The 17647-nt window shown below is 43.9% G+C and overlaps 1 protein-coding gene across 3 annotated transcripts in view; it reads left to right on the top strand.

Moving 5' to 3' along the window:
- The window catches only part of PI4KA (phosphatidylinositol 4-kinase alpha), a 103322-nt gene that overhangs the window by 12019 nt on the left and 73656 nt on the right, over positions 1 to 17647 (top strand). For 2 of the 3 annotated variants that reach the window (XM_058158131.1, XM_058158133.1), the window contains exons 7-15: positions 1592 to 1658; positions 4218 to 4369; positions 5112 to 5177; positions 6491 to 6587; positions 7458 to 7649; positions 10740 to 10840; positions 11170 to 11299; positions 15428 to 15557; positions 16188 to 16283. In XM_058158131.1, coding sequence (XP_058014114.1) covers positions 1592 to 1658; positions 4218 to 4369; positions 5112 to 5177; positions 6491 to 6587; positions 7458 to 7649; positions 10740 to 10840; positions 11170 to 11299; positions 15428 to 15557; positions 16188 to 16283 — 1031 coding nt within the window. The remainder of the gene's footprint in view (positions 1 to 1591; positions 1659 to 4217; positions 4370 to 5111; positions 5178 to 6490; positions 6588 to 7457; positions 7650 to 10739; positions 10841 to 11169; positions 11300 to 15427; positions 15558 to 16187; positions 16284 to 17647) is intronic. The other variant, XM_058158132.1, reaches the window with a different exon arrangement.

Here is a 17647-nt window from a genome sequence, read left to right as displayed (position 1 = left end):
GGTGACTTTGGGCCAATCACCAGGAGATGGTAAGTTCTAGTCCCGCCTTCAGCATGAAAGCTGGCAGGGTGTTTTTGAGCCAATCACCAGGAGATGGTGAATTCTAGTCCCTCCCTAGCCACAAAAGTTGTGTTCCTTTAACTGTTTATCTAGCACCAATTTAGTCCTGGCCTTTAGTTGACTAGATTCTTATGTACTGTAGAGCAGGGATCTCCAACCATGGCAACTTTACGACTTGTGGACTTTGACTCCCAGAATTCCTTAGCCAGCTCGTGCTGGCTGAGGAATTCTGGGAGTGGAAGTCCACAAGTGGTAAAGTTGCCAAGGTTGGAGACCCCTGCCGTAGAGACTTGAGCAATTCAATGTACTTTTCCACCCCGGGCCACCCCAACGAAGCTGTCGAAGTGCTATCCCGGTGTTTGGAAGCCGTACGGGTCTGGATGGGGAGGAACAGGCTCAAGCTCAATCCCTCCAAGACGGAGTGGCTGTGGATGCCGGCACCCCGATACAGTCAGCTGCAGCCGCGGCTGGCTGTTGGAGGCGAGTTACTGGCCCCAAAGGAGGGAGTGCGCAGCTTGGGTGTTCTCCTGGATGCACGGCTGTCGTTTGAAGATCATTTGGCGGCCGTCTCCAGGAGAGCCTTTCACCAGGTTCGCCTGGTGCGCCAGTTGCGCCCCTTCCTTGATCGGGATGCCCTATGCACAGTCACTCACGCTCTGGTTACCTCCCGCCTGGATTATTGCAATGCTCTCTACATGGGGCTCCCCTTGAGATGCACTCGGAGGCTTCAGTTGGTCCAGAATGCAGCTGCACGGGTGATAGAGGGAGTCACGCGTAGCTCACATGTGACACCTCTCCTGCGCAGACTGCACTGGCTTCCTGTTGCCTTTCGGGTGCATTTCAAGGTCTTGGTAACCACCTTTAAAGCGCTCCATGGCTTGGGACCTGGGTACTTACGGGACCGCCTTCTGTTACCTCATGCCTCCCACCGACCCGTACCCTCCCACCGGCGAGGCCTTCTCAGGGTGCCGTCCGCCAGACAATGTCGGCTGGCGGCCCCCAGAGGAAGATCCTTCTCTGTGGGGGCCCCCACTCTTTGGAACGAACTCCCCCCTGGTTTACGTCAAATTCCTGACCTTCGGACTTTTCGCCGCGAACTGAAAACATATTTGTTTGTTCGTGCGGGGCTTTCTTAAATTGTTTAATTTTAAATTTTAAATTTTTTCTCTGGTTTTAATTGGGGTTTTTAGATTCTTAATTCTTAATTATTTCAGCCATACTGTATAATAAGTTTTTTAATTGTATTTTAACTGTATATTGTTCTTTTTTATCCTGGCTGTACACCGCCCTGAGTCCTTCGGGAGAAGGGTGGTTTATAAATCCAATAAATAATAATAAAAATAATAATAATTCATCCGCTGAACTGGGACGTCATGTGAGGTCCTGATTCTTGACCGATGCTTTTGGATTTCGAAAGGCCATCAACCAAGCGGAAATTAAGGGCGATGGCCCTTCTTCGAAATATTTTAGTCATCATCTTAATTTTTCCCACCCAACTGGATGGTATTTCATGCCTGTCTCTCCATTTCAGGTCAGCCCTAATCGTGGGATTCCCCCGCCCGGTTCTCCAGGAGGAACGGCTATACAGTATTTTGAAGGTATTGCTTTCTCCCTTTGCAAAAAAAAAAAAAAAAAGGTCTAATTCATATAGAATACAATATATAAAAATTTTGGACCCTGTGGGTCCTTTGCCAATTTGGCTTCATCTCTGGCCACTGGATATTTTTGTTCCGTGCCAATTGAACAGCGACCACTAATGTGAGGAGTCCTTGGTGGTCTCTGAGGTTGGGTTTCTTGCAGACGTTTCATGACCCAACTAGGTAACACCGTCAGTGCTAGAAGGGAGTGAGGTTTGTGGAGAGGAAGGTGGGGAGGCGAGGGGGAGGACTGTGGGGTCCTTGATGCTCTCTGAGCTTGCTTATTTCCTCACAGATGTTTCACGACCAAGCTAGGTAACATCATCAGTGCTAAAAGGGAGGGGGGTTGTGAAGTGGAAGAGGAAGACCATGGAGTCCTTGGTGCTCTCTAAGCTTGGTGGTTTTCGTGCAAATGTTTCATGACCCAACTAGGTAACATAACCAGGACTAGAAGGGAGAGGAGTAGGAGGAGCGGGGGATGAATGTGGGGTCCTTGGTGCTCTCTGAGCTTGGTGGTTTTCTTGCAGACGTTTAATTTCCCAGCTAGGTAACACCATCAGTGCTAGAAGGGAATGGGGTTTGGAGGGAGGAGGAGGACAACGACTATGGGGTCCTTGGTGCTCTCTGAGCTTGGTGGTTTTCTTGCAGATGTTTCATGACCCAAACTAGGTAACATCAGTAATTTGATGATGAGCACTGATGATGTTACCTTTAGTCTTCTTCGTTATCTAGTTGAGTAATGAAACATCAGCAAGAAGGGCCAGAATAGCTCAGGCTGTAAGGAGCCTGTTATTAGAACACAGCTGCCTGCAATTACTGCAGGTTCCAGTCCCACCAGGCCCAAGGTTGACTCAGCCTTCCATCCTTTATAAGGTAGGTAAAATGAGGACCCAGATTGTTGGGGGCAATAAGTTGACTTTGTATATAATATACAAATGGATGAGACTATTGCCTTATACACTGTAAGCCGCCTTGAGTCTTCAGAGAAGGGCGGGATATAAATGTAAAAAAAACAAAAAACAAAACAGGTTAGAGAGCACCAAGAACCTGAAGTTGTTCTCCTCCTCCTCTTCCTCCTCCTCCTCTTCCTCGTTCTCCTCCAACCCCACTCCGTTCTGGCATTGATGATATTAGCTACTTGGATCATGAAACGTCTGCAAGAAAACCACCAAGCTCAGAAAACACCAAGGACCCTTCAATTCAACTCTGAGCTACAAATATATAGTCTCCTTTATCGAAGCCGTTAATGGGCTGGGAAACTTCCTACAGTGGCCACCCACAGCTTGTGATGTTACCCATACTGCTTTCCCCAATCCCTGTTTAATGCTCATAAACCATGGTCACCTTCTCGCGCAAAGACGTCCGAAGTTGCAGACTCCTGGGATCCTCGCGTGAAGGTCACTGTGTGTGAACTCTGTCGCTGCTATGCTTAAGGAAATCCAGTGAAGCCCAGTCTCTTGCACTTCGGTTGAACTATCGGCTTTGAGAGCGAACGTGTCCTTTGCTCCCCTCTCCATTTTCTCTCCGTGGTGTCAACTCTGATACTGTCTTGAGTGAGGCCATCTTTGGGGCTTCAGTGTTGACACAATGGAGATGAAAGTTGGGGGGGGGTGGGGAATAGAGAGAAACTGGGGTTTTGGTAGCCGAAACAAAATACTTGCCCCTGGGAACCAAGGACATTCCCACAGGTGGATGAAGAGAGGAGGAGCAATGTTACCAAGCAACCGGACAACGCCCTGATTGGACCATGTGACTGGCTGGTTGGGGAAAGGGGAAAAACGTTTACTTCTAATTAGGTGAAAAGCGCGGGAATCTTTAGAGCCGGTTTTCACCAGTCGGTGCCAATACGATACAGCCCGGTGATGGTTAACCTTTTTGGTGCTGAGTGCCCAGTGCGCGAATGCACGGGCATGTGCCCCAATCCCCAAAATGCAATGCGAGCGCCTCCCATGCATGCACCCAGCGCATGCGCCTCCCCCCTGCACCCCATTTTGGCTTCCAGGTTGGTGCAGGTGGCTTTCCAGGCTCAAAACAGGGCACGAGGGGCCCTCGCACGGTGCCCCTTTGCCCCGTTTTGGCTTCCAGGTTGGTGGGGGTGGCAGAAATGGAATAGAAAGGTAGGGCGCGCTGGGGGGAGTCTGTGGAAATTGGGAAAGGCACTGGCGACGGAAATGGAGAAAGTTAGGGGTGTGCTGGGACGTGAACCTGCGGAGATCAGGGAAGGCCTCGCCCCCTGCACATGCATTGCAGAGACCTGAAGGCCAGCTGGGAGGCGCGCACGCATGCGCGGTGTAGCTGGGCTGGGGCAATGGCTGCTATGCCTGCAGACAGGGCTCTGCATGCCACCTGTGGCACACGTCCCATAGGTTCGCCATCACGGATATGGCCAATAAAACTCTTCTTTGAAGAATCTACCTGCCTCGGAGTTCTATTTGCTGTGAGTGTATTACTTGGAACCCTGACACGTGGGTGACAAAAGAAGTTGGTTACCGTTTTTCTCTTCTCCCTTCTTTTAATAAGCAGGTTCCTATCTGCCGGATGGGAGCGCTGTCGACCCCGAATATTATTTCTCCACCATCAGCTCCAGCTTCTCTGTTTCGCCCCTCTTTAACGGGATCAGCAACAAAGAGTTTAACATTCCGCTAGAAATGCTTCGCCAGTTGTTGAACATGGTAAGTGGGCCCAGTGGTGGGATTCAGCCGGTTCGCACCTATTCGGGAGATCCGGTTGTTAACTTTCTAAGCGGTTCGGGGAACCGGTTGTTGGGAAGAAATCTTATTTTGGTTTTTTTCCGCTTTACAGGGCTAATCCTGTAAGGAAGGCAGGAAGGAAACATTCTGGTGGTGTTTCTAGCCCAATTTTTATTGCCTTGCTTACAGAAACTGCCTCTCTGCTTAATTCTTAGTACATTGTAACAACTATACAGATAATCCTCAGTTTACGAACACAATTGAGACTAGAATTTCTATTGCTAACCACTGCAGTCATTAAGCGCGTCACAAACAATTTTGCAACCTTTTTTTTTTTTTTTTTTTGGCCAAGGTTGTTAAATTGCTGCAGTCATTAAATGGATCATGCTGTCATTAAGTGAATCTGGCTTTCCCCCATTGTTTTTCCCTGTCAGAACATTGCAAGTGGAGGTCATGTTGCAGCCATTGTAGTGGAGGGATGCTGCAAGCATTGTAAATCCTGGTTGCCAAGTGACCGAATTTTGTTCACGTGACCACCGGGATGGTGTAACAGGCAGAGTCGTAAACTGCTTTTTTTCAGTGCCTTCGTTTGAACAGTCGCTAAACAAATAGTTATAAGTCAAGGACTGCCTGTAATGTGCTCCCCCAGGCAATCCACGTTGTGCTCAAAGGGTTTTGCAAACGTTGGGATTTGATATATGTATATCTTTCTTTTCAACCGTAGGTCAAACAAATAGTTGGGGATTCTGTTCTCAAAACTCTGGATGCAGTGGCGACTGAAGTTATCGAGGTACGCCTATTTTTACAGTGAAAAAAATACAAAATACTTTGTAGCTCAGGTTTTAGATTTTGCCAGTGGTTTTGCGCTCCAAGCTTGTTTCATTTTAGTTTCTGAACGTTTCGTTACCAGACTAGACAACGTCATCGGCAGGATTTTTTTTATCCTATTCCTCTTTAAGCTTATATACTGCGTTTCCCCAAAAATAAGACCGGGTCTTATTTTCTTTTGGGTCCCAAAATAAGAACTAGAGCAGTGGTGGCGAACTGCGGTGAAAGAGATTATAGAAAAAATGCTTTTAAAAGTTTTTAAAAAAAGAAAAGTTGGCCACACCCACCCAGTCACATTACCCTCCCCCACCATGCCACGCCCACAGAACCGGTAGTAGCAAATTTTACATTTCACCACTGGCACACATGTAAAAACATGCTAGGCAGGGGTGAAATGCAGCAGGTTCTGACAGGTTCTGGAGAACCAGTAGCGGAAATTTTGAGCCAGTTTGGAGAACCGGCAAATACCGCCTCTGGCTGGCCCCAGAGTGGGGTGGGAATGGAGATTTTGCAATTGGTTGTTCGTTTAGCGCTATATGTGAATTCTGAGCAGCTGATTGGTTCTCTGGTTGTGTTGTGTCTGCGCCCCCCGAGCCGGGGCCCCTGCCAGAAAGCGACTCGGAAAGTGAGGAGGAAGGGCCATCAGGACTTACCTCTGGAGCACCGGCTTCCCCGGGTCAGCTTCAGGAGCCAGAGGCAGGCCAGGTGGAGGAGATAATGAGGCCTCCGTCCCCTGACTCTTTCCCCCCCCAGGCCACGTCTCCAGACCCGGCTGATGGCAATCAGGCCTGGCTGGACCCTAGGTTTCATAGGCAGGAGAGGCAGGAACAACAGAAGCAGGGGTGGGGCAGGCCTAGGAAGTGCTGAGTCATGGAGCCACACCCCACAGGATATAAAAGCAGCAAGGGCTGCTATACCACTTTGTGGCAAGCAAATCAACTGCTTAACTAGAGCTGAAGTACTGTTTGTTCCTGGTTGACTCACCAAGAGAGATAACAGAGACACTTGGCAGACGCTCGCTAGTTTGCTGCCAGAAGCTGATAGTTGCCGGCTAATTAAGTCATCGCTCGGACTGAGGCGAGGGAGACAGAACAGGTTGATTGGTCGTCCGAATGGTCTGGTTTCTTACACATTCATACGCTGGATCGAAGTCCACATGCTTGTTAATTGCTCCTGTGGGAGCAATTTTCAATTTTTAAAGGATTTTCCGCTGTGCAAATCCAGTGCTTTAAAGTTGGCTCTTGAATTGACCCCTTTCTGTTAAATGCCTTACAGGCCAACCCGCACATCGAGGTCTTCTACAAAATGTTCAGCGACCCTCTGTACGTGGCCCAATTCAAAATGCTGAGAGACACCCTGTACCATATGAAAGGTAAGGCGCTTGCGGTAATAAGACGAAGATGCTTCCCTTGGATCATTGGCCCGTAAAAGGTGTTAATAAGCTTTTTGACTTCCTGGTGTAAATAGAATAGAATAACAGAGTTGGAAGGGACCTTGGAGGTCTTCTAGCCCAACCCCCTGCCTAGGCAGGAAACCCTACACCACTTCAGACAAATGGCTATCCAACTACTTCTTAAAAACTTCCAGTGTTGGAGCATTCACAATTTCTGGAGGCAAGTCCTTCCACTGATTAATTGTTCTAATTCTCAGGAAATTTCTCCTTAGTTCTAAGTTGCTTCTCTCCTTGATTAGTTACCACCCATTGCTTCTTGTCCTGCCCTCAGGTGCTTTGGAGAATAGCTTGACTCCCTCTTCTTTGTGGCAGACCCTGAGATATTGGAAGACTGCTATCATGTCTCCCCTAGTCCTTCTTTTCATTAAACTAGACATCACCAGCTCCTGCAACCGTTCTTCATATATTTTAGCCTCCAGCCCCCTCATCATCTTTGTTGCTCTTCTCTGCACTCTTTCTAGAGTCTCAACATCTTTTTTACATTGTGGTGACCAAAATTGCATGGGTTTTCATGAACATTAATCTCAAAACATCTAAGCCATTTTCCTACTGAATATTCCCAGAGTTCCAGAGAATATGTAGCTCATCTGTAGAACTGTGAGTGGTTTCATATGAAGAACGTTTGTCAAAAGGGAATAAAAATATATCTGGTTTTGAAAGAATGGCCGATTAGCTTAGGATCCAGCGTTTTAAATAACATGATGCCTTTTTTGCTACGCCATCACAATCATGGGTTTTGTCAGAATTCTACTTATTTTTTCTTTTTCCTTTTTCTTCTCCATCTCTTAGATCTTCCCAACTCTTTTGTGAAAGAAATTCACGATTTCGTGCTGGAACAATTCAACACCAGCCAGCCGGAGCTTCAGAAACTCCTTCACGAAGTCGATAAATTGCACAACGAGCTGAATCCGCTGAAATTGCGTTGCCAGGCGAACGCCGCCTGCGTGGATCTCATGGTTTGGGCTGTGAAGGATGAGCAAGGTGAGTCTTCTGTGCGGGAAGTCCTCGACTTCCGACCGCAATTGAGCCCAGGAGTTACGTTGCTAAGTGAGACATTGGTTAAATTAGTTTTCCCCCGTTTTACGACTTTTGGGCACCTGTACAGGTAATCCTCAACTTATAGCTGTTCATTTTACAATGTTTCAAGTTACAATGTCCCTGAAAAAAAATGACTTATGACCCTTTTTCACACTTAATGACCATTTCAGCATCCCCATGGTCACCTGATCAAAATTTGGATGCTTGGCAAATGGCTCACATTTATGACGGTTGTAATGTCCCGGCGGGGGGAGGGGTGTCACGCGATCCCTTTTTGTGACCTTCTGACAAGCAAAATCAATGGGGAAGCCAGATTTGCTTAACATCCTGGTTACTGATTGAAGAACTGCAGAGATTCACTTAACAAACGTGGTGAGAAAAGTCGTAAACATGGGGCAAAGCTCTCTTACCAAATTTCTCACTTTAGCCACATAAAGTTGGGGATCAGTTGTGGTCATATGTTGAGGACTACCAATATGGGTAGACCCCAGGGGTGAAATGCTTCCGGTTCGGACCGGATCGCCCGATCTGGGAGCGATGGCAGCGGGTGGTTCAGAGAACCGGTAGCAAAAATCCCTGCACACACACCCCTCCATGCCCAGCTGAGTCACACGATCATCAGAAGGTTGTGGTTTTTTTCCTTCGGCTGAAAAAATGCTTTTAAATTTTTTTTAAAAAGCCTCTGATGATCGCGCAGCTCAGCTGGGATCATCAGAGGCTTTTAAAAGCATTTTTTCTACAACCTCTTCCACTGAAATGGTTGTAAAAAATGCTTTTAAAAGGTTCTGACAATCAGGCAACTCAGCTGGCATCGTCAGAACCTTTTAAAAGCATTTTTCTACAGCCTCTTCGGCCGAAAAAAAAAATGCTTTTAAAAACTCCTCTGACGATCCCAGCTGAGTTGCCTGATCATCAGAGGTTTTTTTCTTTTCTTTTAAAGGCAAAAAAAAAATGCTTTTAAAAGAAAAGAAAAGCCACTGACGATCAGGCAACTCAGCTGGGATCGTCAGAGGGACCTTTTAAAAGCATTTTTTTACAACCTCTTCGGCCGAAGTGGTTGTAGAAAAAATGCTTTTAAAAGTAAAAAAAAAAAAGTTGGCCACTCCCACCCAGTCACATTACCCACCACCACCAAGCCACACCCACAGAACCGGTAGTAACAAATTTTACATTTCACCACTGGTAGACACCATGGTTAACAACTGCTGTGTGCAACAAATGTTTGAAGTTACAACGGTGCTGAGAAATGTTCTTTTGTCATCAATCCTTGCATTTACAACTGACGGGCATTTATGCTTGTGACAAGCAGAGTTAATCCTGCACGGTAGTACCTAAGGTGGAGATAAACTTGTAAGCCCAAGTTGCATGATTTTTCACTTAATGACCATTTCAGCATCCCCATGGTCACCTGATCAAAATTTGGATGCTTGGCAAGTGGCTCACATTTATGACGGTTGCAATGTCCCGGCGGGGGGAGGGGTGTCACGCGATCCCTTTTTGTGACCTTCTGACAAGCAAAATCAATGGGGAAGCCAGATTTGCTTAACATGCTGGTTACTGATTGAAGAACTGCAGAGATTCACTTAACAAACGTGGTGAGAAAAGTTGTAAACATGGGGCAAAGCTCTCTTACCAAATTTCTCACTTTAGCCACATAAAGGTGGGGATCAGTTGTGGTCATATGTTGAGGACTACCAGTATGGGTAGACCCCAGGGGTGAAATGCTTCCGGTTCGGACCGGATCGCCCGATCTGGGAGCGATGGCAGCGGGTGGTTCAGAGAACCGGTAGCAAAAATCCCTGCACACACACCCCTCCATGCCCAGCTGAGTCACACGATCATCAGAAGGTTGTGGTTTTTTTCCTTCGGCTGAAAAAATGCTTTTAAATTTTTTTTAAAAAGCCTCTGATGATCGCGCAGCTCAGCTGGGATCATCAGAGGCTTTTAAAAGCATTTTTTCTACAACCTCTTCCACTGAAATGGTTGTAAAAAATGCTTTTAAAAGGTTCTGACAATCAGGCAACTCAGCTGGCATCGTCAGAACCTTTTAAAAGCATTTTTCTACAGCCTCTTCGGCCGAAAAAAAAAATGCTTTTAAAAACTCCTCTGACGCTGAGTTGCCTGATTGGCAGAGGCTTTTTTTTTCTTTTAAAGGCAAAAAAAAATGCTCTTAAAAGAAAAGAAAAGCCACTGATGATCAGGCAACTCAGCTGGGATCGGCAGAGCCTTTAAAAGCACTTTTTTACAACCTCTTCAGCTGAAGAGGTTGTAAAAAAAGCTTTTAAACGGTTCTGACAACCAGACACCCCAGCTGCCATCGTCAGACCCTTTAAAAACCATTTTTCTACAGCCTCTTCGGCCGAAAAAAAAAATGCTTTTAAAAACTCCTCTGACGATCCCAGCTGAGTTGCCTGATCATCAGAGGCTTTTCTTTTCTTTTAAAGGCAAAAAAAAAATGCTTTTAAAAGAAAAGAAAAGCCACTGACGATCAGGCAACTCAGCTGGGATCGTCAGAGGGACCTTTTAAAAGCATTTTTTTACAACCTCTTCGGCCGAAGTGGTTGTAGAAAAAATGCTTTTAAAAGTAAAAAAAAAAAAGTTGGCCACTCCCACCCAGTCACATTACCCACCACCACCAAGCCACAACCGGTAGTAACAAATTTTACATTTCACCACTGGTAGACACCATGGTTAACAACTGCTGTGTGCAACAAATGTTTGAAGTTACAACGGTGCTGAGAAATGTTCTTTTGTCATCAATCCTTGCATTTACAACTGACGGGCATTTATGCTTGTGACAAGCAGAGTTAATCCTGCACGGTAGTACCTAAGGTGGAGATAAACTTATAAGCCCAAGTTGCATGATTTTTCACTTAGTGACTTTTCCTAATTGTGGTCACTGAAAGAGGACTACCTCGATTGCACTTAAAGGCGTGCCAGCGCACACCTCTATCTCTTTAGCTATAAGTCTGCATCTCTTCCTGTAAGACTTTTCCTCTAACAAGAGTTCCTTTTCGTTCTCTTGCAAACCAGGAGCAGAAAACCTCTGCATCAGGTTGTCCGAAAAGTTGCAGTCCAAGACCTCCAGCAAAGTGATCATCGCCCACTTGCCTCTTCTGATCTGCTGCTTACAGGTGTGGTGGAGTATCGTCTAGATTCCCAGGAGGGAGGGGCGGCTTCCAAGGGGGAAGCAAAGAGGCAGCGGAGCTTGGAATCTTCAGCAGGCAGGAAGAAGGCTGAGTTTTAACAGATTAACAGAGTTGGAAGGGACCTTGTAGGTCATCTAGTCCAACCCCCAACACCCTCCCCACCCAAGCAGGAGACTGTACACCATTTCTGACAGATGCCAGTCCAGTCTGTTCTTGAACGCTTCCAGTGATGAAGCTCCCACAACTTCCGAAGGCAGCTTCCCTGTGTCATGGGTAACATTCCCTATTTTTTCTTTTCTTTTTCTTCCCTGCAGGGTCTCGGCCGCTTGTGCGAGAGGTTCCCCGTGGTGGTTCACTCGGTCAATCCGTCTTTGCGGGATTTCCTTGTGATCCCTTCTCCAGTCCTGGTCAAATTGTACAAATATCACAGCCAGTACCAAACAGGTATTGTTCTGTCTCCTTCCCCACTTCAGACCCACGAGCTAGCCTTCAGCCAGTGGATTCACAACTCTTATCAGTCCTGGCAGAGAAATCACAGCTGCCTGCCACAGTTCAAACAAATGACTCATGTAGCAAGACTTCCAGCTCTTTTTGAAACGGTTCAGCTAAACTTTTGCTTCCCGTGGAGTGAGAGCAGTCCCAAAGCTCCTTTGGTATATTCCTGTGGGGTGGGGCTCCTGCCCCACCCTTCCTTTTGATGACGCCACCTCTCTAATCTTCTGAAGCGCGGGTCAAGCCAAGCTTGATTATTATTATCAGCTGGGTCTGAAGGTGTAGCCTGGGGAAGGGAGGAATCAGGGGATGACGGCCTCATTATGTCCTCTGACTGGTCTGGTTCTGGCTCCTGGAGCCAGGCCAAAGGAATCGGTGCTCCCGAGGAAAGCCTTACCGGCCCTTCCCCCTCACTCTCAGAGTCACTTTCGGGCATGGGGCCAGGTTCAGGGGCTGGAGTCACAACAGGTATTTTCGGTTCGCTCATTAGATTCCCCTCTGAAAGATTTGTCCAATTCATACGGTTTACTTTCTGTTGCGTCTTCCTGATCAGCCCAAATGGTTTTTATTTGAGGGTGGAAGTTCGTTCTCCGTTTGTAAGTGCAGTGGTTAGATTTGTTTTATCAGTGGTTGGTCAATAGAGGTAGAAATTATAAGTTGGAAGATTATTATTAGGTATAAGTAAATATTATTGTTACTATGATTATGTATAAGTAAACTGATCTAGAAAATACACTGTTTACTAAACACTTATGTATGTTAAAGCAAAGAGTATAATATATATATATCAGGGGTGAAATGCTCCCAGTTCAGACCGGATCACGCGATCCGGTAGTGATGGCAATGGGTGGTTCGGAGAACTGGTAGCAAAAATCCCTGCCCCCCCCCTTGCCCAGCTGAGTCACGCGATCATCAGAGGTTGTTTTTTTTTAACTTTTAAAAGCATTTTTTCTTCAGCCAAAAAAATGCTTTTAAAAGTAAAAAAAAATAATAGTAAATGGTGAGTTAACAGAAACTTTTAAAATTGAGAAAGGGACGAGACAGGGATGTCCCTTGTCCCCATTACTTTTTATTTTAACTTTAGAAATTCTTCTGAATAACATACGTGGTTCCGATCGAATAAAGGGAATTAGAGTTAAACATCAAGATTATAGATTAAGAGCTTTTGCAGATGACCTGGTTGTTACTGTATCTCAACCAATATACTCAGTAACTGGTTTAAAAGATATAATTGGTCAGTATGGTAAAGTATCTGGATTTAAGGTGAATCAGCAAAAGACAAAGATGATAACTAAAAATATGAATATACAACAAAAAGAAGAGTTAGAAAGAACTTCAGGTTTTGAAATCGTTAAAAGGTTAAATATTTAGGAATATATATTACAGCTTCAAATGTTAAATTATACAAAAATAATTATGAGATATTGTGGCAGAAGGTATGGAAAGAAATGGAGAGTTGGAAGAAGTTACAACTATCTTTGCTGGGAAGAATAGCGGCTATAAAATGAATGTTTTGCCCAGGTTTTGTTTTGTTTCAAATGATACGGTGTTTAAGAATGATATTAAATTACAGGAATGGCAAAAGGGATTAGTAAATTTTGTATGGATGGGCAAAAACCAAGAATAAAATTAAAAGTAATGCAGGATATAAGGAAAGGGGGTCTTAAAATGCCTAATTTAAAATTGTATTATGAAGCAGTTGTTTTATCATTAATTACTGATTGGATTAATTTAACTGAGGAAAGAGTTCTGAATATAGAAGGTTATGGTTTGTTATATGGGTGGCATGCCTATTTATTATATGATAAGAAAGTTGATAAAATATTTAAAAATAATATAATTAGAAATGCATTATTGAGGGTTTGGAGGAAATATCAATACAAATTAGATGGAAAGATTCCAATATGGGCAAACCGAGACACATGATAGAAAATATAAATATATATCAAAAGATGGAGGTAGTTACTTATAAAGAACTTCTTTGTATGGAAAAGGGGGAGTTACAATTAAAATCTAGAGAAAAGATGGGGGAAGAAGGGAAAAATTATACATGGTTCCAATATGGACAACTACAAGCTAGATGGAAATTAGATCAAAAATAGGTGTTAAGCAAATTGAGGATAATTTGTTAAAACAAATGAGAGATCAAGGTCAACAGCATATTAAGAGGTTGTATAATGTATTAGTAGAAATAGATTCAGAGACTGATTTGGTTAAGGATTGTATGATTAAGTGGGCACAAAATTTTCAGCAACCAATAATGTTGGAAACTTGGGAAAGAATTTGGGTGAGGAATGTTAAATTTACACAAGCGCAAAATATGAGAGAAAATTTTTATAAGATGTTTTATAGATGGCATTTAGACCCCAAAAAATTGTCATGTATGTATCCTAATGTACAGGCTAAATGCTGGAGATGTGATTGTGAAGATGCTACTTATTATCATATATGGTGGACTTGCAAAAAGTTAAAGCATTTTGGATTAAAGTATGGTGGATCATGCAGAATATTTTTGAAAAAGAAGATTAAGTTTACCCAGTTCTTTTTACTAGGAATAATTATGGATTGTACAGCTATAGAGACTAAATTGATTCTGAACTTAATAACAGCATAAGACTTTTGATTGCTCAATATTGGAAGAAAGAAGAATTACCTACAATTGAAGAATGGACTCTTAAAGTATCAAATCTGGCAGAAATGGCAAAAATCTCTGCTTACTTGAAAGACTATACACAAGAAAAATATATTTTAGAATGGAAAATGTGGATTGATTATATTCAAAATAAGTATCAGATAAAAAAATATCAAATAGCATATGAGTAAATTTAGGAAATAATTTGTATTAGATATATTTTTGAAGGAGAGGGGAATTGAGAGTGTGAATAAGCGTGGAGAGACTAGAGATTATAATTTAGGAATTATTTTAGATTATGATTGTTAGTTTTGATACCTGCATTTTGTTCTGGGAAGTCGGGGTGGGGGTGGGGGTAAGGGAAGGGAATTGAGAGGTTGAGGTTAGTGATGGAGTGATGGTTAATGTACAGGGATTATTGAAGATGTATAAATATAATTAATGTAGGGTCGGGTCTGACCAGTTGCCATTTTAGAACGGTGGGGAGGGAAAAAGAGAGTAGGAGGTAGGAAAGAGGAGAAGAGGAAGGAAGAGGTAGAAGAGGAGAAGAGTGTAGGGTGGAGGGAGGAGAGGAGGTAGATAAGAGAAGGAGAGGAAGGTTTGGAAAGTAAAAGAAGGTAGAAGAGGGAAGAAGGTTAAAAAGGGGGGTGGTGACTGGGCAGGCCTGACTAATTGTATATAACTGTACATTGGATGAATTATTTGATAAGATTGTAAAAATAAAACTTTTTTATAAAAAAAAAAAAAAAAAGTAAAAAAAAAAGCCTCTCATGGTCGCGCAACTCAGCTGTGATCATCAGAGCCTTATAAAAGCATTTTTTCTACAACCTCTTTGGCCAAAGATGTAAAAAAATGCTTTTAAAAGGCTCTGGCAATCCCAGCCGAGTTGCCTGATCGTCAGAGGCTTTTCTTTTCTTTTAAAGGCCCCAAAAAATGCTTTTAAAAGAAAAGAAAAGCCTCTGACAATCAGGCAATTCAGCTGGGATCGTCAAAGAAGCCTTTTAAAAGCATTTTTTCTTCAGCTGAAGAGGTAGAAAAAATGCTTTTAAAAGTTAAAAAAAAAAGTTGGCCATGCCCACCCAGTCACATAACCCCCCCAAGCCACGCCCACAGAACCGGTAGTAACAAATTTTGTATTTCACCACTGATAGATAGATAGATCATATATATATATCATATATAATAATTATATATATATATATGTACGTATGTATGTTTGTATATAAATGCAGATACTTGGAAACTGATTTGTACTTATAACAGTTGCAATGTCCCGGGCTCATCTTTTGCAACCTTCAGCCAAACAAAGTCGATGGGGGAGCCTGATTCACTTAACAACCGCGTGACTAACTTCGCGACGGCCTAATTCACTTAACAACCGGGGCAAGGAAGGTCATAAAACGGGGCAAAATTCACTTAGTAACCCTCCCCGTTTCTTTTCCTCTTAGGCACCAACGACATCAAGATCAGCATAACCAACGAGCACGCCGAGTCTACCCTGAGCGTAATGTCGGGCAAGAAAAACGAATCCTCCATGTACGAACAGCTCCGGGATGTTGCGATCGATAACATCTGCAGGTAGGTTTTATCTCAGGTGTGCAAAGAGGTGATCCACTCAGCAGGTGGAAAAGCCATCCTGGGTTCTTAACGAAGAGCAGATTTTTGGCAACGCCATTACGGTCATAACTGGAGGACGATCCCAAAGGTGCTTTGGTTTTTTTTTTTCTCATCTCCATTTCAAAGCCCAAGAGCCAGCGCTGTCCAAAAGCGTCTCCATGGTCACGTGGCCGGCATGACTCAACACCAAAGGCTCACGGAACGCTGTGATCTTCCCGCCAAAGGTGGTCCCTATTTTTCTACTTGCATTTTTTTTTTTTTACGTGCTTTCGAACTGCTAGGTTGGCAGAAGCTGGGACAAGTCACGGGAGCTCACCCCGTTACGCGGCACTAAGGATTCGAACCGCTGAACTGCCGACCTTTTGATCGACAAGCTCAGCGTCTTAGCCACTGAGCCACCGCGGCCCTATATTTTTATAAATAAATAAATAAATACCTATTATTTATAAATAAATAATCACCATCATTTACATGTACATGGTGATAATCTTTTACCTTCTAATTTCTTACTTCTATTATCTAACCACTAATACAAAAAAATAGGGCTTGAAGGAATTTTTTGTCTCTCCAGTCAAATTTTGTATCTTGCAGGTGTTTGAAAGCCGGTTTGACCATCGATCCTGTCATCGTTGAAGCCTTCTTAGCCAGTTTATCGAATCGTCTCTACATCTCCCAAGAAAGTGATAAGTAAGTGGCTTGAATGCTGCAAAGTGATCTCGCAGAATGGCAAGAGTTGGAAGGGACCTCGGAGGTCTTCTAGTCTAACCCCTTCCCCCATGCTCAAGCTCAAACTCTACTTCCTTCCTCAAGGCCTCGTTTGGGAGTTATTATTTCTTTCCTTAAAAAATTTATTTTATTTTATTTTATTTTATTTGAATTTATATCCCGCCCTTCTCTGAAGACTCAATCAGCACAGATCCTTTGACAATCTGGAATTTGGTGAGATACTTTCGCAAAATATTTCTGCAACCTAAAATCTTTTTACAATTGTTCTTCCGGTCCAAAGAGGGCATGTGCGTATGAGCATCTTAGGATGTTAAAAATGCGTCAGTCTGGCAATAAAATGTTCAATTCCAGAAATAAATTACCTCAGGTGGAAGCAGTTTGAGGTGTTCTAGGGATGTTCTGGACCTGAAACAAATCTGTTTTATCCACGGTACCAGGTCTAAAACATCTCGGACTGCTTCTGTTTTTAAGTTATGTGTCCCCCGAGTTAAGTGTCCCCCGAGTTGTCACGGTCTGGGAGGACATTCAGCGTGTTCCAGAAGAAAATGGAAGTGAAGCTCTCTGGAATATTCCATTGCTAGGTGAACAAATTTTTCACAGACGTTTCATTACCCAAACTAGGTAACATTATCAGCGTTGCACTGATGATGTTACCTAGTTTGGGTAACAAAACATCTGCAAGAAAACAACCAAGCTGAGAGAACACCAAGGACCCCACAGTCCTCCTCTTCTCAGCATATATCACTCATATCTAGCACTGATTATGTTACCTAGTTGGGTAATAAAATGCCTGCAGGCAGATGATGAAACTCAGAGAGCACTGAGGACCCCATAATTGTTCTCCTCCTCTTCCTCCTTCCGCTCCCCTTCCTCCCTTCAAATCCCACTTCCTTCTTGCTCTGATGATGTTACCTAGTTGGGTCATGAAACGTCTGCAAGAAAACAACCAAACTCAGAGAGCACCAAGGACTTCACAGTCGTCCTCCTCCTCCTCCTCCTCCTCGCCACAAACCTCCCTCCCTTCTACGACTAAGGATGTTACCTAGTTGGGTCATGAAACGTCTGCAAGAAAACAAGCTCAGAGAGCATCAAGGACCCCACAGTTGTCGTCGTCGTCCTCCTCCTCCTCTCCACAAACCTCCCTCCCTTGTAGCACTGATGATGTTACCTAGCGGGGTCATGAAACATCTGCAAGAAAACAAACAAGCTCAGAGAGCATCAAGGACCTCTCATTTCAATCCTGAGCTACAGATATTCTCCTTCATTGGTATTATTTTTTTACAGTCATATGTATTCAGTTGTTTTTTTTTAATAGTGACTTCTTG

This window comes from Ahaetulla prasina, chromosome 15 (genome assembly GCF_028640845.1).
Source record: "Ahaetulla prasina isolate Xishuangbanna chromosome 15, ASM2864084v1, whole genome shotgun sequence".
Classification (NCBI taxonomy): Eukaryota; Metazoa; Chordata; class Lepidosauria; order Squamata; family Colubridae; genus Ahaetulla; species Ahaetulla prasina.
The sequence above is the reverse complement of the archived record's forward strand: the minus strand, read 5'-3'. Positions and strand labels throughout refer to the sequence as shown.